This window comes from Hyla sarda, chromosome 1 (genome assembly GCF_029499605.1).
Source record: "Hyla sarda isolate aHylSar1 chromosome 1, aHylSar1.hap1, whole genome shotgun sequence".
Lineage (NCBI taxonomy): Eukaryota > Metazoa > Chordata > Amphibia > Anura > Hylidae > Hyla > Hyla sarda.
This window is the reverse complement of record NC_079189.1, coordinates 62,875,037-62,895,345: the sequence shown is the minus strand read 5'-3', so window position 1 is coordinate 62,895,345 and position 20,309 is coordinate 62,875,037. Positions and strand designations below refer to the sequence as shown.

General features: G+C 42.0%; 1 protein-coding gene across 3 annotated transcripts in view; it reads left to right on the top strand.

Moving 5' to 3' along the window:
* The window catches only part of RAB28 (RAB28, member RAS oncogene family), a 175,469-nt gene that overhangs the window by 33,143 nt on the left and 122,017 nt on the right, over positions 1-20,309 (top strand). For all 3 annotated transcript variants that reach the window (XM_056555159.1, XM_056555158.1, XM_056555157.1), the window contains exons 2-3: positions 400-496; positions 18,437-18,525. In XM_056555159.1, coding sequence (XP_056411134.1) covers positions 400-496; positions 18,437-18,525 — 186 coding nt within the window. The remainder of the gene's footprint in view (positions 1-399; positions 497-18,436; positions 18,526-20,309) is intronic.

The window sequence follows — 20,309 nt, the reverse complement described above, 5'->3', positions numbered from 1 at the left end:
TGTCACAACTCCGCCCCCGTGTGACATCACCCCCCGCCCCGCTATGCAAGTCTATGGGAGGCGTCGTGACGGCTGTTTGTGAGCTAGCACCGCGGCGTGCAGCTCAAACAGGTGGGTGGCGAATACAAGATTGCGCGGGTCCCTAGCGGCGGGACCCCCGCGGTGAGACATCGTATCCCCTATCCTTTGGATAGGGGATAAGATGTCTCAGGGCCGGAGTACCCCTTTAATATTTTCTCATTTAAAGCTACAACTATTATTGCTGTCATTATAACCAATACTACTATACCCCTATGAGTTTTTAGGCTTCATTCTAAGCCGTTTCAGAGCTCACATGTCCATCTGTTTTCTGCCATACCGAGCTGATTAAATGCGAACATTTCACACATTTCCTTCTAGACATCGCTGGCCATGCGGTTTGCCCAGGAATCATTCGGAAAACAGTACAAACAAACAGTGGGGCTGGATTTCTTTCTGAAGAGGATAACGCTGCCAGGTAAGATGTTTGTGGGTTCAGTACCATCTTATTCCCGAGATCACTGCTGTCTGGCTTTTCATCGTACCTACCTCATGAAGGACGACTATATAGCGGGGCCAGCTGACTGCCCTAGTGTTATTCTGTTGGTGTATTATTGTGACTATGGAACGCAGCATTCATAACATCCAGCACAAGAACTTTATTGAGCATTCTGCACAATACCCGATTTTCTCTTAAAATAATACCTACATCATTTTTATGGCATAAAAGGTATTTCTGAAAAACAAAGCATAATGTTATTAATGGAAACGACTAATCTTATACGTGTTAAAAAAGTATAATATAGCTATGTAACCACGAGTCCTAATATGTGAATGCTGTTTTATGCAAGGCAGCATGAAATTGCTGGCATTTAATAGACCACTAAAATTTAGTGTCCCAAGACGCTCATAAAAATACAGTTTGAGCATTCAAGATGTTTCAGTTCATGGTGCAAAGAAACCATTTAGATGCTCGTTGCAGCACACTGCATGGAAAAAGGGGGATTGCTGACGCTAGTTAACCGTTTTATTGCCATGATGGTTTAGAGGCCGTACAGGATGTTAAAGACCGCACACAGTAAGAGGAAGATTCTGTGCCAGCACCTCTCTAAGGATGTCCAGCAGATAGCAGAGATGTAGAACATTTTCTTATAGAGTATTTCTACATTTGCCTGTATGTTTCTTAGCTTTAACTTACATAAAATGGTGTGTAAAGTTTGTTCTGATTTAGTGACTTCATCATTTATTTTTTTGCTCTTGGTAAATGCCCCGGGGTCTACTTGCCCTTTGTTATAACACAACAAAAGAGAGGATCGCTGCAAGAAGTGTACACCCAAAAAGGAATTGATGAACATTATATCTTTATTATGGAAGCAGGCACATGTATAAAGCTATATGTGACAACAAGGACATCTAAAAACAATTAAAAAAGCTCATAGATGAGCAAAGCACAACATGGGGAGGGGTCATGAACCCCCTAACTCCAAACCTGTCCTATAATATAATAATTACAATAAAGCTGCTACTCCAGTGCAAACAATACATAAAAAGCATTATAGTAATACCCAAAGTGCATGAAAGATGATAATCAAACAATAAACAATGCAATAGTAGCAAGCCACAGACGGAGGAGCAGCTGGATAAGGGATGCAGGACAGGACAGCCAGGACCCCTTGCCCTTTGTTGACATTTCGCTCAGCTGTAAGGCCCCATGCACATGATGTATTTGGGATCTGAATCTTAGAGATATTTTCTACCTCCTCGGGGACAATACTGCATCTGGCAGAGGTACATAGAGGCACCTTGTGATGGCAAACAGACTGCGATATGGTCTGTACTACGTGCCACCATATCATTTTACACACTAAGTCCATGAGGTCTTATTGTGTAACTTCTAAAAATGGAAACTTGCCATTATAAGGCGGGGGTTCACATTACAAACTTTCCGAGCGGGATTTCTGTTTTGAAATTCCGCTTGGAAATTCTGGTGCAGCAGAGTCCCATTGCTCACAACGGGATTCCGATTCACAGTGCACACTGCAGAGTTTTTAGGCAGACTTTCCGCCCGGAAAATCCACAAAAAAAAAAAAAAACTCAGTGAGAACATTAAACTTGTTTAATGTTCTGGCTGATTTCCGCTCCGCAGACATTGCTGTCTATGGGGACAGGGCAATTTCTGTGCGGTCCTAGCGCCCACTGATTCTATCAGTACTGGCCCTACTCTGAAGCTCTGGGCGGATGTGTGAACCTGGCCTAAAAATGTAGTCTAATCTACCAGCAGCATGTTATTCTAGGAAAAAGAGTCTGTAAAACGTATGGAAACCTCTACCTGTTCTGTGCTTAGGAGTCCAGTGGGTGGTCTCCATTAAACTTTTTTTTTTTTTTATTTTTTTTTTTAAATCAACCGGTGCCAGAAAGTTAAGCAGCTTTGTAAATTACTTCTATTAAAAAATCTTAATCCTTCCTGAACTTATTAGCTGCTGAATACTGCAGTGGAAATTCTTTTCCGTTTGAAACACAGAGCTCTCTGCTGACATCATGAGCACAGTGCTCTCTGCTGACATCTCTGTCCATTTTTAGGAACTGTCCAGGGTAAAAGGAAATCCCCATAGCAAACATATGCTGTTCTGGACAGTTCATAAAATGGCCAGAGATGTCAGCAGAGAGCACGGTGCTCGTGATGTCAGCAGAGAGCTCTGTGTTCCAAAAAGAAAAGAATTTCCGCTGTAGTATTCAGCAGCTAATCAGTACAGGAAGGATTAAGATTTTTTAATGGAAGTAATTTACAAATCTGTTTAACTTTCTGGCACCAGTTGATTTAAAAAAAAAAAAATAATAATAATATTTCACCGGAGTACCCCTTTTAATGATTGATATCCTTTCCTGAATAAACTGTCAGCCACTTAGTAGATCGCCCACTGGACTCCTTTACTTAAATGAAGCAAAGGGTTACATGAATAAATATACAAGTTCTACTGAAGCTTTTCGTACAACATTTATTTATTAATACGGAATATATAATAAACTTTGTGTGAACAGAGTCTACAATCCTTGGTTCCGTTGTAGCAGTCAATTTGCATATAATGTCAGGACTAAATATAGTTATTCAGCTCAGACATTATGAATAACTACTATCTGCTTTCTCCTAGTGTTGTTCTACATGGTTCTCTAAAACTCATGTGGTCAAATGCTTTGGTGCGGCTATTGGGGGGTATTTATCAATTTTGCCTGTTGACAGTTTCTTTTTACCCTTATTTTTTTTTCACTTTGGTTTTCGTGGACATGCACCAAATTTATCATTTGGTGCGAGTTGTTAGTAATTTTGGCTCATATGTTGAAATCAGCTGTTCACAGCGCCTTTTACACAGAACTTACCCCCACAGATAACAGCGTATTTTACCCTGTAGAGCAGCCATTTCGGAGTCCCTCCTGCAGTATATCAGCAAGCGACGTGAGTTATTTTCTTTTGTGGGGTTTATAGCCACCATGTGAAATGGATTTTATTTTCAACTTGGGTAGTTTTTTATTTATTTGTTACTTTAGTGCAGTGGTCTCCAACCTGCGGACCTCCAGATGTTGCAAAACTACAATTCCCAGCATGCCCGGACAGCCAACGGCTGTCCGGGCATGCTGGGAGTTGTAGTTTTGCAACATCTGGAGGTCCACAGGTTGGAGACCACTGCTTTAGTGCTTACTTTTCCTGAACCTGTGTGGCCGTGTCCAATGCTGGCTCAACGGAGGGTGAAGGTTCCTCAGAGACAACTATGTCGCAGGATAGTATTGAGCAGCCCTGGAGGCGTCGCTGCTTTCACAAACCAAAAATGTTTAATGTATTTTGACGCCTTTACATTTTCTGACATTGGTAAGTGTGTTTTCCATGTGCAAAATTTCTTGGCGGGGATTTTTGCCCCAAAAAACGGGATTTGCGCCAAAGATCGATTGGCGCAAATGATGAATTACTGACTAAAGTTAAAATCACACACAGGACCGTGTGATTTTGAGAAAGTTGTAAAAATGACAGTGGAGAAGATGCGCCAAACTTTGGCGCAAAAAGACACTGTGCCAAAGTATTGCGCCAAAGTTACGTGAAAAAAAAACCCACATAAATCCTTTGATAAATACCTCCCATTGTGTGTGTCCGCTTTTCAGTCTGCCACTGATCCTCCATGACATAAGGCCAGTGCTTTCACTACATAGGCAGTATGAAGGAAGTGGTAGTCTCAGAGGCTTCGTACACTTTACTGACGCCGGGAATTATATACAAGGTAATGGAGCGTGCCGGCAAAGAGGGTGACCTCACTCCCCAGTGTCTCACCACCCTCTCCCTTCTGGAGCTGGAAAAGAAGCACCAGGGGAATGGAGGAAGAGGTATTTCATTCTCTTATTTTTAAGTCCCATGTCTGAGGATCTTTTCTTAGTCAAACACAATTGCTACGCTTGCTACCCTCATAGCTATGACTACGGCACTTTGCCATTCTTCAGAAACATATGGCCAAAACAAGGTGCCAGTGGCCGCATTATTTTATTTCCATCCATATTATGCAGCCATTGTCCGACATATTTTGGTCACATGTGGCTGGCTGCTCATGTGGCTTCACCCTTAAAGGAATACTGTAGTGGAATATAACTTATCTTCTATCCGAAAGATAGGGGATAAGTTACAGATCGCGGGGGGTCCGACCACTGGGACCCCCCGCGATCTCCTGAATGGGGCTGCAGCAGTCCGCATGACGTGGCGGCAGATACGCCACCTCCATGTATCCCATAGAAATACATGGAGGGGTTGTGTCTGCCGTTGCCCCGTTCAGGAGATCCTTCTGATAGAGGATTAGTTATATTCCACTTCAGTATTCCTTAAATTTGTTAAGACTGAAAAAATTGGTAAATATCTATATGGGCCCTCCTAGACATAAATTTATATATTTTTTACATTATAGAACTATATTAGTTTTCCGCATAGTTGCATCTTTTAGGCAGACCTCATCTAGAATGGTATGTTCCAACCAGGGTGCCTTTGGCTTTTACAAAACTACAATGTAGAGCATGCCTTTTGGCTGTCCGGGCATGCTGTACTTTGTAGTTTTGCAGCACCTGGAGGCATTTTGGTTTCGAATCACTATGCTCTAAGACCGGGTTCACAAAGATTTTCCTGCTGCGGATTCTGGTGTAGATTTTCCCACTCCAGAAAATTATGGTGTAGATTTTCCCGCTTCAGCAGATTCTGGTGCACATTTTCCTGCTCCAGCAGATTCTGGTGCACATTTTCCTGCTCCAGCAGATTCCGGTGCAGATTTTCCTGCTCCAGCAGATTCCAGTGCAGATTTTCTCACTCTAGCCTATTCTGGTTCAGATTTTCCTGCTCCAGGATATTCCAGTGAAGATTTTCCTGCTCCAGCAGATTCCAATGCTGATTTTCCTGCGTCAGCTTATTCCAGCGTAGATTTTCCTGCTCCAGCTTATTCCCTGGTGTACAAGGTGCTCTAAAACCAGGTTAACATATACCAGGTGCATATATTTTATTTACGCTCACATTTTTAGCTACATGTTTGCTATGAAAAAAAAAAGACGTGATATATATTTTTTTAATGTTGTGTGACCGTAGGCTTAATCCACACTGATTTGTAGATACTTTATCACAAAATGTTGTTCTGTGCTCTAGGTTTACATGGAAAAATGGGATAGAAGGAGGCAGTAAAATAAGTTTTTTACTTATTCTCAATTTACTCCATAGTGATCCAGTCACCTAGTCATGTTGTATATAGGTCTAGTGGTTCTGATTATCCTATAGGGGTTCTGTTCTAGCATTTCCTAGAAACTGAGATAGAGCGCAGTTTACAAGATAAACATATGGCAGAGAGCGGGCAGCGTGCCACCGACTAAATCAGCCTGACATTAGTGAAAACTGTAAAGCTCAGGCTGCAAGTGGAAGAAAGTAGAAAACATCCTTTTTTGAAGTATAGAGAATCCTTTATTTTTCGGGCAGGCTTCGCACACTTCAGGTTAATGCGGCTCTTAATCATTCGCCCACCGCTGTCGCCCGCTTTACTCTGAATGTTTACTCGTAGACATTTACATAGATGCACAATAAATCTTACTCCAGGCAGAACTGGATCGGAGGAGAGCGGCTAGCCTGTGGATCAGCTATGTGACCTGCGGATGCTATGGATGCATTACATACATTTAGTTTAGTTGTATTTCTCAGAATCTAGATTTAAGAGTTAATACAAATTGACAATATTTGCTTTCTGTGAACAAAATAACGGTCACCAGTGGTACATCTGAAAATCTGTAGCAGTTCTGCTCTAAATTAGCATCAGGGCAGCAATCTTGCAGCTTTTCCTTCTGCGGATTCAGGTGCAGATTTTCCTGTTGCTGATTCTGGTGTAGATTTTTCCTGCTGAGTATTCGGGTGCAGGTTTTTCCTTCTGACGATTTCGGGTGCAGGTTTTTCCTTCTGCCGATTTCGGGTGCAGGTTTTTCCTTCTGCCGATTTGGGTGCATGTTTTTTCTGCTGCGGAATTGGGTGTAGGTTTTCCTTCTGCCGATTCGGGTGCAGGTTTTTCCTTCTGCTGATTCGAGAGCAGGTTTTTTCTGCTGCGGATTCGGGTGTAGGTTTTCCTTCTGCCGATTTGGGTGCAGGCTTTTTCTGCTGCGGATTCGGGTGTAGGTTTTCCTTCTGCCGATTTGGGTGCAGGTTTTTCCTTCTGCTGATTCGGGTGTAGGTTTTTTCTGCTGCGGATTCGGGTGTAGGTTTTTCCTTCTGCGGATTTGGGTGCAGGTTTTTCCTTCTGCTGATTCGGGTGCAGGTTTTCTCTGCTGCGTATTCGGGTGTAGGTTTTCCTTCTGCCGATTTGGGTGCAGGTTTTTCCTGCTGCCGATTCGGTTGCAGATTGTTCCTGCTGCCGATTCGGGTTTCTGTGCAGATATAAAACTCAGCAGGGGAAATTTATCTAGCTGTTTTCCAGTAAGATTTTCTGTTTCCCATAGCAACCAATCACCATTTTCATTTCACATATTGCTCTGGTATAATGAGAATCAAGCTCTTATTGGTTGCTATTATCAACAAAGAGAATCTTATTAGAAGACAGTACAACAGATCTCACTTATAGTTTTTAAAGCAGATCTGCAGATTTATTGCAGATTTTGACTCATGGCCAGTGTGGAAAATCCACAATGAATGTACAATCACATGCTTTGACATGCTGCAGACTTAAAATCTCCAGTGCATAATTTTTTTTTGCAGATATAAATTTTTTTTTGCAGTGCATGGATGAGATCATTTAAATCGCATACACTTTGCTGCTAATGTAAATGCTGCAGATTTTCAGCAGGGAAATTCAGCATAGAACATCTGCAACAGTTATGCCACGTTTGACATTAGGCTCAGACAGTTTTCTTCAATTTTAGCGCTTTGCATGGTCCAGACCTGCCAGTCTTATATTTGTACTGATCATCGGGGATATCTCAATATCCAGTTGCTCACTGCAGTGACTTGGTGCTGCAACACTGCAAATGAAATTTAAGTCCAGAAAGGATGTAATTGTTGTGGATCTTTTTACCTGTAAATTTGTGCGAATAAATGCCACATTCACCCACTGTTAAAAAAAATAAATAAATAAGAAAGGGCTTATTTTATAAAATAAATAAATAGAAGCAAAATATAACAGTACTATATATATGGAGACACTTTTACAAAGCTCAGTCACATGTTGCAGATTGTTCTCCATGCAGAAACTGACCTGCAGTATGGATTTTTAAATCCCCATCTCCATAATGTATTATTTGCGCTTCTTTGCGCTTTAGTTTTGGGATTCTCCTTCCTGTCTTTAACCCCTTAAGGACCAGGCCGTTTTACACCTTAACCCCTTAAGGACTCAGCCCATTTTGGCCTTAAGGACTCAGACAATTTAATTTTTACGTTTTCATTTTTTCCTCCTCGCCTTCTAAAAATCATAACTCTTTAATATTTTCATCCACAGACTAGTATGAGGGCTTGTTTTTTGCGTGACCAGTTGTCCTTTGTAATGACATCACTCATTATATCATAAAATGTATGGCGCAACCAAAAAACACTATTTTTGTGGGGAAATTAAAACGAAAAACGCAATTTTGCTAATTTTGGAAGGTTTTGTTTTCACGCCGTACAATTTATGGTAAAAATGACGTGTGTTCTTTATTCTTAGGGTCAATACGATTAAAATGATACCCATTATTATATACTTTTATATTATTGTTGCGCTTAAAAAAAATCACAAACTTTTTAACCAAATTAGTACGTTTATAATCCCTTTATTTTGATGACCTCTAACTTTTTTATTTTTCCGTATAAGTGGCGGTATGGGGGCTCATTTTTTGCACCATGATCTGTACTTTTTTTTGATACCACATTTGCATATAAAAAACTTTTAATACACTTTTTATAATTTTTTTTTTAATAAAATGTATTAAAAAAGTAGGAATTTTTGACTTTTTTTATTTTTTTTCGTTCACGCCGTTCACCGTACGGGATCATTAACATTTTATTTTAATAGTTCGGACATTTACGCACGCGGCGATACCAAATATGTCTATAAAAAATGTTTTTTACGCTTTTTGGGGGTAAAATAGGAAAAAACGGACGTTTTACTTTTTTATTGGGGGAGGGGATTTTTCACTTTTTTTTTACTTTTACATTTTTTTACATTTTTTTTTACACTTGAATAGTCCCCATAGGGGACTATTCATAGCAATACCATGATTGCTAATACTGATCTGTTCTATGTATAGGACATAGAACAGATCAGTATTATCGGTCATCTCCTGCTCTGGTCTGCTCGATCACAGACCAGAGCAGGAGCCGCACGGAGGAAGGAGAGGGGACCTCCGTGCGGCGTTATGAATGATCGGATCCCCGCAGCAGCGCTGCGGGCGATCCGATCGTTCATTTAAATCGCGAACTGCCGCAGATGCCGGGATCTGTATTGATCCCGGCACCTGAGGGGTTAATGGCGGACGCCCGCGAGATCGCGGGCGTCGGCCATTGCCGGCGGGTCCCTGGCTGCGATCAGCAGCCGGGATCAGCCGCGCATGACACGGGCATCGCTCCGATGCCCGCGGTTATGCTTAGGACGTAAATGTACGTCCTGGTGCGTTAAGTACCACCTCACCAGGACGTACATTTACGTCCTGCGTCCTTAAGGGGTTAAAGGAGTACTCTAGTCCAGAGTATTCCTGCTCCGTTCTGCCCGGGCTGCAAAATAAATGAAAATGAACCATCACTCACCTCCCTGGGTTCCCGCGGAGCGTCACTACAGCTGTTCGGATCTCCTTCATACTTCCGGGTGTAACGGCTGAGCGCCATGTGACGCTTCGTTACACCCGAAAGTATGAAGAGGATGGACCGGAGGACCGAACAGCTGTAGTGACGCTCCGCGGCAACCCAGTTAGGTGAGTGATGGTTCATTTTCATTTATTTTGCAGCCTGGGCAGAACGGAGCAGGAATACTCTGGACTAGAATACTCCTTTTAAGGACCAGAGCATTTTTTGTAAATCTGACCACTGTCATTTTAAACATTAATAACTCTGGAATGCTTTTAGTTATCATTCTGATCCCGAGAGAGTTTTTTTCCGTGACATATTCTACTTTAACTTAGTGGTAAAATTTTATGGTAACTTGCATCCTTTCTTGGTGAAAAATCTCCAAATTTGATGAAAAAAATGAAAATTTAGCATTTTTCTAACTTTGAAGCTCTCTGCTTGGAAGGAAAATGGATATTCCAAATAATTTTGGGTTCACATATACAATATGTCTACTTTATGTTTGCATCATAAAATTTATGAGTTTTTACTTTTGGAAGACACCAGAGGGCTTCAAAGTTCAGCAGCAATTTTGAAATTTTTCACAAAATTTTCAAACTCACTATTTTTCAGGGACCTGTTCAGTTTTGAAGTGGATTTGAAGGGTCTTCATATTAGAAATACCCCATAAAAGACCCCATTATAAAAACTACATCCCCCAAAGTATTCAAAATGACCTTCAGTAAGTGTATTAACCCTTTAGGTGTTTCACAGGAATAGCAGCAAAGTGAAGGAGAAAATTCAAAATCTTAATTTTTTACACTCCCATGTTCTTGTAGACCCAATTTTTGAATTTTTGCAAGGGAGAAAAAGGAGAAAATTTTTACTTGTATTTGAAACCCAATTTCTCTCGAGTAAAATTTTTTTTTTACCTAATATGCTTGGTTTCCCAAAATGTTAAAATTTTTAAAAAGGGTAATAGCAGAAAATACCCCCCAAAATTTGAAGCCCAATTTCTCCCGATTCAGAAAACGCCCCACAGGTCTCAGAAGAGAAGGAGTCACATTTGGCTTTTTGAAAGCAAATTTTGCTCTGGGGGCATGCCGCATTTAGGAAGCCCCTGTGGTGCCAGAACAGCAAAAAAACACATGGCATACTATCTTGGAAACTAGACCCCTCGGGGAACGTAACAAGGGGTAATGTGAACCTTTATACCCCACAGGTGTTTCACGACTTTTGCATATGTAAAAAAAATAAAAATAAATTATTTTTACCTAAAATGCTTGTTTTCCCAAAAATTTTACATTTTTAAAAAGGGTAATAGCAGAAAATACCCCCCAAAATTTGTAACACAATTTCTCCCGAGTACGGCGATACCCCATATGTGACCCTAAACTGTTGCCTTGAAATAAGACAGGGCTCCAAAGTGAGAGCGCCATGCGCATTTGAGGCCTAAATTAGGGACTTGCATAGGGGTGGACATAGGGGTATTCTACGCCAGTGATTCCCAAACAGGGTGCCTCCAACTGTTGTAAAACTCCCAGCATGCCTAGACAGTCAGTGGCTATCTGGCAATACTGGAAGTAGTTGTTTTGCAACAGCTGGAGGCTCCGTTTTGGAAACAGTGGCGTACCAGACGTTTTTCATTTTTATTGGGGAGGGGGGCTGTGTAGGGGTATGTGTATATGTAGTGTTTTTTACTTTTTATTTTATTTTGTGTTAGTGTAGTGTTTTTAGGGTACAGTCACACGGGCAGGGGTTCACAGTAGTTTCTCGCTGGCAGTTTGAGCTGCGGCAGAAAATTTGCCGCAGCTCAAACTTGCAGCCGGATACTTACTGTAAACCTCCGCCCATGTGAGTGTACCCTGTACATTCACATTGGGGTTGGGGGGGGGGGGGGAGAAACATCCAGCTGTTGCAAAACTACAACTCCCAGCATGTATGGTCTATCAGTGCATGCTGGGAGTTATAGTTTTGCAACAACTGGAGGCACACTGGTTGTGAAACACAGAGTTTGGTAACAAACTCTAGTGTTTTGCAACCAGTGTGCCTTCAGCTGTTGCAAAAGCTACAACCCCCAGCATGTACAGACAGCGGAAGGGCATGCTGGGGATTGTAGTTATGGAACAGCTGTAGACACACTGGTTTGCTACTTAGTGTGCCTTCAGCTGTTTCAAAACTACAACTCTCAGCAGTCACCAACAGCCAACGGGCATGCTGGGAGTTGTAGTTATGCAACCAGCAGATGCACCACTACAACTCCCAGCATGCACTTTAGCTAATTGTGCAAGGTGGGAGTTGTAGTTATACAACAGCTGAAGGTACACTTTTCCATAGAAAAAATGTGCCTCCAGCTGTTGCAAAACTATAAGTCCCAGCATGCCCATAAGGGAATTCTGGGAGTTGTGGTGGTCTGCCTCCTGCTGTTGCATAACTACATCTCCCAGCATGCCCTTTTTGCATGCTGGGAGCTGTTGCTAAGCAACAGCAGGAGGCTGTCACTCGCCTCCAAATGCAGATCCACGCCGCCGCCGCGCAGGTCAGTCCCTCGCCGCCGCCGTCGCTCCTGGGGCCCCGATCCCAACAGGGACGCCGGGGATCGGGGTCCCCAGCTCCCGGGGTCTTCTTCCCGCACCCACTCTTGTCCTCCGGAAGAGGGGCGGAGCGGGTTGCGTGAGTGACACCCGCAGCAGGCGCCCTGATTGGTCGGCCCGGGAAACCGGCCGGCGAATCAAGGGCGATTGTGAGGTGGCACCAGTGCCACCTCTCCCCTGCTGGCTATGGCTGTTCGGGGCCGTCTCTGATGCCCCGATCAGCCAGTAATTCCGGGTCACTGGAGACCCGATTGACCCGATTGACCCGGAATTGTATTCGGCTCCGCTCCAGCTAGCGGCTGGGGCCGAAATGCGCAGGGCGTATCCATACGCCCTGTGTCCTTAAGGACTTGGAAACGGGGTTGTATGGATACGCCCTGTGTCCTTAAGGGGTTAAAGGGGTATTCCAGGAAAAACTTTTTAGTAATTTTTTTTTAAGATCAACTGGCTCCAGAAAGTTAAACAGATTCGTAAATTACTTCTATTAAAAAATCTTAATCCTTTCAATAATTGAGTTGTTTTCTGTCTGGCAACAGTGCTCTCTGCTGACATCTCTGCTTGTCTCATGAACTGCACAGAGTAGAAGAGGTTTGCTATGGGGATTTGCTTCTAAACTGGGCGTTTCCCGAGACAGGTGTCATCAGAGAGCACTTAGACAGAAAAACAACTCAACTTCAGCAGCTCATAAGTACTGAAAGGATTAAGATTTTTTAATAGAAGTAATTTACAAATCTGTTTAACTTTCTGGAGTCAGATTATATATAAAAAACGTGTTTTTCCTGGATAACCCCTTTAATGGAATAGTCAAAATCCAAAATAAAATCTGTAAGCAACTCTATATCTTTTTTTGTGTGTGTGTGTGTGCATGATCTGCAGGAAAATATTCACCAAAAATACGCACAACTTGGTGTGAATTTCCCCGCAGATTGTTTGCTGAAGATTCCTTTAATCTGGTATCCAGTAATCAGGATCAAAGTCAGATAATTTGACCCTTGTTTCTTAGCACAAAGCTGCAATATAGTGTTTTAGATCAGCAGACAGCAATTGGTTCTCTCTGCAAAAACTATGTAAGTTGAGAGCAGTAGATCTTGTGTTCACTCTCTATTTTAGACCAGAATAAATGTGAGAATAGTATAATGTTTTTGTATGACATTTGTAACTACTCAAATCAGAAAAAAAAATCTATTGCAAGGTTATACACCACTCAAAAAAATAAAGGGAACACTTAAAGGGGTACTCCGGTGGAAAACTTTTTTTTTTTTTTTTTTTAATCAACTGGTGCCGGAAAGTTAAACAGATTTGTAAATTACTTCTATTAAAAAATCTTTATCCTTCCAGTACTTATTAGCTGCTGAATACTACAGAGGAAATTCTTTTCTTTTTGGAACAGAGCTCTCTGCTGACATCATGACCACAGTGCTCTCTGCTGACACCACTTTCCATTTTAAGAACTGTCCAGAGTAGGAGAAAATCCCCATTGAAAATATATGCTGCTCTGGACAGTTCCTAAAATGGACAGAGATGTCAGCAGAGAGCACTGTGCTTGTGTGGAAGGATTAAGATTTTTTTAATAGAAGTAATTTACAAATTTGTTTAACTTTCTGGCACCAGTTGATTTAAAAAATAAATAAATAAATAAATAAAATAAAAAAAAAGTTTTTCACTGGAGTACCCCTTTTAAACAACACAATGTAACTCCAAGTCAATCCCACTTCTGTGAAATCACACTGTCCACTCAGGAAGCAACACCGATTGACAATCAATTTCACATGCTGTTGGGCAAATGGAACAGACAACAGGTGGAAATTATAGGCATTTAGCAAGACTTCCCCCAATAAAGGAGTGGCTCTGCAGGTGGTGACCACAGACCACTTCTCAGTTCCTATGCTTTCTGGCTGATGTTTTGGTCACTTTTGAATGCTGGCGGGGCTTTCACTCTAGTGGTAGCATGAGGCGGAGTCTACAACTCACACAAGTGGCTCAGGTAGTGCAGCTCATCCAGGATGGCACATCAATGCGAGCTGTGGCAAGAAGGTTTGCTGTGTCTTTTAGCGTAGTGTCCAGAGCATGGAGGCGCTACCGGGAGACAGGCCAGTACATCAGGAGACGTGGAGGAGGCCGTAGGAGGGCAACAACCCAGCAGCAGGACTGCTACCTCCGCCTTTGTGCAAAGAGGAGCACTGCCAGAGTCCTGCAAAATGAACCCCAGCAGGCCACAAATGTGCATGTGTCCACTCAAACGGTCAGAAACAGACTAAATGAGGGTGGTACACCAAGATTGGAAGATTCACCACTGGTTCACACTGAGCACATATGACAGACGAGACAGAGTCTGCAGACATCGTGGAGAACGTTCTGCTGCCTGCAACATCCTCCAGCATGACTGGTTTGGCAGTCGGTCAGTAATGGTGTAGGATGGCATTTCTTTTGGGGGCCGCACAGCCTTCCATGTGCTTGCCAGAGGTAGCCTGACTGCCATTAGGTGCCGAGATGAGATCCTCAGACCCCTTGTGAGACCATATGCTGGTGCGGTTGGCCCTGGGTTCCTCCTAATGCAAGACAGTGCTAGACCTCATGTGGCTGGAGTGTGTCAGCAGTTCCTGCAAGAGGAAAGCATTGATGCTATGGACTGGCCCGCCCGTTCCCCAGACCTGAATCCGATTGAGCACATGTGGGACATCATGACTTGCTTCATCCACCAACACCACGTTGCACCACAGACTGTCCGCCACCTCATCAGGATCATGCCCAGGTGTTGTAGGGAGGTCATACTGGCACGTTGAGGCCACACACACTTTTTGACTTGTTTTAAGGACATTACATAAAGTTGTATCAGCCTGTAGTGCGGTTTTCCACTTTGATTTTGAGTGTGACTCCATATCCAGACCTCCATGGGTTGATCAATTTGATTTCCATTGATCGTTTTTGTGTGATTTTGTTGTCAGCACATTCAACTATGTAAAGAAGAAAGTATTTTATACTATTAGTTCATTCATTAAGATCTAGGATGTGTTTTCATAGTGTTCTTTATTTTTTTGAGCTGTGTGTGTTTATATGTATGTATAAATATATATTAGGGCTGCAACGATTAATCAATGTAATCGATTAAAATCAATAACGGGATTCGTCGTCGACGAATCCCGTTATCGAATAATCGGCTGATTCGTTGTCTGCCGTCAGTGGCGGCAGTGAATGAATGAAGCCGATATGTCTCCGCCCCTGCCCTGCTCCTAGTGCAAGCAGCGCACCGCCGGGACATGTATATTCTCTGTTTCTCATCTTCGTCGTGTACAGAGATGAGCAGCAGAGAATAGACATGTCCCGGCGGTGCGCTAGGAGCAAGGCAGCAGTGGGGACATGTCGGGCGGCGGCAGCAGGGCCCCCTTTACACCGCAGCCCCCACCCTTGTAGACAGCTCACCTACAGCTGTCCTCTGTCGGGTGCTGCCGCTCCGCTGCCCCTTTCTCCCGTCCGCATCACGTTGTGCTATGGAGGACCATGTGACATACAGTCACTCCACCTCCTCCCCTGCGCCCGGCATAACGTTACGGAGGTAGCAGAGTGACGCGTGTGTCACATGGTCCTCCATAGCGCAATGTGATGCGGACGGGAGAACTGTGCAGCGGAGCGGCAGCCCCTGCAGGTGAGCTGTCTACAAGGGTGGGGGCTGCGGTCTAAAGGGGGGGGGGGGGCTGCTGTCTAAAGGGGTCTGTAAAAGCAGTCTGCACATACACATGTGTATAGGAGTGCTATTTAAAAAAAAAGTAAAGAAAAAAAATGAAATTTACTGCTCCCCCAATAAAAATTAGCTCCTCCTTTTTCCTATTGCTATACAAAAAAAGTAAAATAATTTTTTCTTTTACATATTTGATACTACCGCATGGCTAACTGTCTGAACTATTAAAATATTAGTGAATCATTTTATTTTAATAGTTCAGACAGTTACCCATGTGGCAGTATCAAATTTACGCTGGTTTCTGTACAGGATCATTAATAATGACAGCAACCGGCGTAAACGTAAAAAAAAAAAAAAAATTTATAAAATTGCTGCTGTTTGGTCATATCACATGCTAGAAACTTTTAATCTGGCCATTGTACATAGTTTTTCAAGTAGAATCAGCTGAAGCCCTTTTTTTGGCATTTTGAATTTTTTTCTGATTAATCGATAAAATAATCGATTATTAAAATAATCGTTAGCTGCAGCCCTAATATATATATATCTATATCTTCACATCATATTACACAGAACTTTGTAATACATATTTTTCTTTTTAATATTTTGACATAAATAGAATTGTATTTTGGCGTGGCTTTGCTAAAAAAAATGTTTGCGTTAAAATAAATAACAGGAAAACCTTAGTTTTGTCTTCTTTATTATTGAGAAAAATTTAGAAAACTGTAAAAAATTAAAAAAAAAAAGTTTATACTGAATAATAAAGTATAAGTAAATTATTATTATTATTTATTGTTAAAGCATTGTTAATACGTTATCAATGTTATTTTACATTCTTTTTCATCATCATTATCCTCATCATCATCATCATCATCAATCATCATCATCTCTCTTCCAGGGGGTTTATGAAGCACTGATGAGGCTCATAGCTTTTTATTATTTTAATTATTATTATTATTTGGGGCAGATAAAGCACCTCTATAGTGTAAGAATCCCATCAGATTATTATTACTGTAGTGTATTTTTATTTTTTACAATTTTTGTTTTTGTACGATTTTATATTTTGCACATATTTTAGGAAATTAAAAACTTGAAGTACACTATACACTTATATAATTGTTCTTTGTTATAATCCCCCCTCTTTTTTCCTCTTTTCTCCCCCCGTACCCTGAGTGTACCAGGAGCACAGGAGGGTCCTCCGACGCTTTGCAGGAGAAATGTCGCAGATGCTGAAGGCGTTAATTGTGCAGCAATGTTTAACCCGAATCACATAAATATTTTTGGAGACCATTACAGTGCAAATACCGGCCTATTCTGGAATGCTTGTAACCCGCCGCACTGTGTAGTCTAGATGCATTCACTGTGCACATTTTATAGCTTCATACGGTGGACCACGGAATCAGGGAGTGCAGAAAGAGATTTGTTCGCTTCACAGACAAAATACCTCCAGGAAGTTTGTGGGCATAAGCCAGCAGAAAGGTCTCCACTGTGCAGGAGATATTTTAAGCCCTTCGTGCTAGAAGTGGGCAGGCGCGTGTTTTCACTTACAGTTTGGCCATGCAGCACTTAAATTTTAGGTTAACCAAAGAACCTAGCATAATTTTACGAGTTTACTGACTGAATATCAGGGTGGCTTTATACAAATAATCATATGTACCCTGTCCACAATCCCAACTTCAGAGTATTTTCTCCTATGTGCCATTCAGATGGTTATTTTTTGCTGTGTAGCTGGAATAGTTTTTAGTACCATTGACTAGATCAGTCTTATTCCACTCTTTTTATGTCAAGTTTATTAAACATGTAGATTTATGTGTGGAAAATTCATGGTGTATGTGTGTGTGTGTGTGTGTATATGTATATATATATATATATATATATATATATATATATATATATATATATATATATACACACACACAAATGTAGCAGTTCTGATTCTGTCATTACATCTGTGTATCACTGTCTTAGTAAGGCCTCATGCACGTAATTCATAATTTTCTGTATTTTGCATCCTTTATTTTTTGAAAACCAGAAGATGGTCCTATGTAGACAGGGTAGAGTAAAGAGATACACTTTTATAACAGAGGATAAGTTAAAGGGGGTGTGTGTTTGTTTGTTTTTTGTTTTTTTTTATTGATGCATGCATGTAATAGTAATTCATGTATTGCATGTAATGGTATAATTCCACAAAAATAAAGATTATAAAATAATAAGTCAAATCTCTCCATTGTTAAATTCACTTTTGGATGGATAGGTTAAAGGGGTTTTGCAGCCTTAGAAACTTGATGCCCTTTTTCAGGGTAGGCTATCAAGGGGTGGGGGGTCCAAGTCCTGTCACCAAAGAAAAGGCTGTAGCACTCACTACAGCCCCTTCAATAAGCTTATCAGTGGGAGTGCTGGGAGTCTGACCCCCACCTATAAGGTATTTGAAGAGGGGCCGTGGTGAGAGCTGCAGCCTCTTCAATGAGTCAGACCCCTGCCTATCTAATATTGATTGCTTGAGAATAGGGCATCAAGTTTCTTAGGCGGCATAACCCTATTAACTGGTACAATCAGCCTTTTCGAAAAACCTATTGGAATCCACTGAGCCATTGATTTTAGGACTGTCCTTCAGATTTCTGGAAAAGTGGCACTTTTTGCAATGTTTGTCACTCTCTAATGAAATATGCCTAATTTTTTTTTTTTTTTTTTTTTTTTAAGAACAATTTAACTATTTGTTTAAAAGATTGGATACCATTTAGTGTGACATTCATGCAAAGGGGCTATGTTGCACATCCTACATATGTTGCCTATATGGACCAGAAAATCCATTAAGGCAAAGTAGCAAGTACTGATGCCAATATATACATTGATGGTTTAATTTTTTTCTTGTAGGAAATTTAAATGTTACTCTTCAAGTGTGGGACATCGGAGGACAAACGATAGGTGGAAAAATGCTGGATAAATATATTTATGGAACACAGGTACTGTAATGAAGCGTTCTATATTCTTCCTTCATTAATCTTTGCCCTATGATCCTTCGTGTTATATTCTCTATCCATTCTCTCTATGACTTTCTTTTTTTATTATTTGTCTTTTTTCTTTCTTAGTGTGGTGTCTATTCCTTCTTCTTTACTCTATTGCTTTGTTGTGCTCTCATGCTTTTCTCCACATGCTCACTGTCACGATCCCGGCTGGTAGGAGGTGGATCCTCTGTGCCAGAGAGGGATTGGCGTGGACCGTGCTAGTGGACCGGTTCTAAGTCACTACTGGTTTTCACCAGAGCCCGCCGCTAAGCGGGATGGTCTTGCTGCGGCGGTAGTGACCAGGTCGTATCCACTAGCAACGGCTCAACCTCTCTAGCTGCTGAAGATAGGCGCGGTACAAGGGAGTAGACAGAAGCAAGGTCGGACGTAGCAGAAGGTCGGGGCAGGCAGCAAGGTTCGTAGTCAGGGTGGATAGCAGAAGTTCTGGTACACAGGCTTTGGACACACAAAACGCTTTCACTAGGCACAAGGGCAACAAGATCCGGCAAGGGAGTGCATGGAAGGAGGTCAGATATAGTCAAGGACCAGGTGGAAGCCAATTAAGCTAATTGGGCCAGGCACCAATCATTGGTGCACTGGCCCTTTAAGTCTCAGGGAGCTGGCGCGCGCGCGCCCTAGAGAGCGGAGCCGCGCGCGCCAGCACATGACAGCAGGGGACGGGAACGGGTAAGTGACCTGGGATGCGATTCGCGAGCGGGCGCGTCCCGCTGTGCGAATCGCATCCCCGACGGCCATGACAGTGCAGCTCTCCCGGTCAGCGGGACCGACCGGGGCGCTGCGGAGAGAGAGACGCCGTACGCGCTCCGGGGAGGAGCGGGGACCCGGAGCGCTAGGCGTAACACTCTCTCTCTTTCTTTCCTCTCTTTCTACTTTTTTTTTTTTCTTGCCTGATCCCTTTCTTTATTGTCTTGTTTGTCTATAGAAACACTTTCTTCACCATTTCATACCTTGGTCCTTTTGTCTTTCGGTTCACTCTGTATAACTTGGTAGTTCATTCTTCTTTACGATCAAACCTTCATAAAATGTCATGTATATCCTCTGATTAAGTATCCTGGAAGGATTGCCCAATAAACTTCTATTCACGACACAGGCATTAATAGAACCACTTACTCTCCTCCACTTAGCTGTAGTTTTATAACAACACACTCACAAAAGAGATATTAATTGCACATTAGTCTTTCATTCTTTGTAAGACTAGTTTTGGGGAAAATGCTTGTAAAATGCCTAACAGAGGAAAAGCATAAAATGCACTAGCCAGGATGTTGCATGCCTGAGTGCTTTTACTTTATTGCAAATCCAATGTACGTTGCTAAGTAAGACTCACATTTTAAGGAGCAATAAGGTTTAATATTAATATAATTTGGATTTATGTAGAGATGTAGTAAAGCTGTCTTGACCTGGCTTTCCAGTTCAGCAATGCATTCGGCCTTGTTTGTAGATCCCCAGCTGTTACGGAGAGCCGGCTTCTCATTTCCAGGCATTGTGGCTTGGGTCAGATGTGCAAATCGCAGTAATTAGTGGAGGATTTTGGGGGAAATCAACACCACAGGTACAATATTCAGAGCACATGTCCCCTGGAGAGAGAACATGCGAGAAAAAGAAGTGAAATAAGTAAAAGAGGAAATTAACAATGATCCTACACCCTCGTTGTAATCATAAACCACTAGGATGCTGTGGACAGAACGGAGCAACGCTGGGAAAGAACAACTGTAAAGATACAA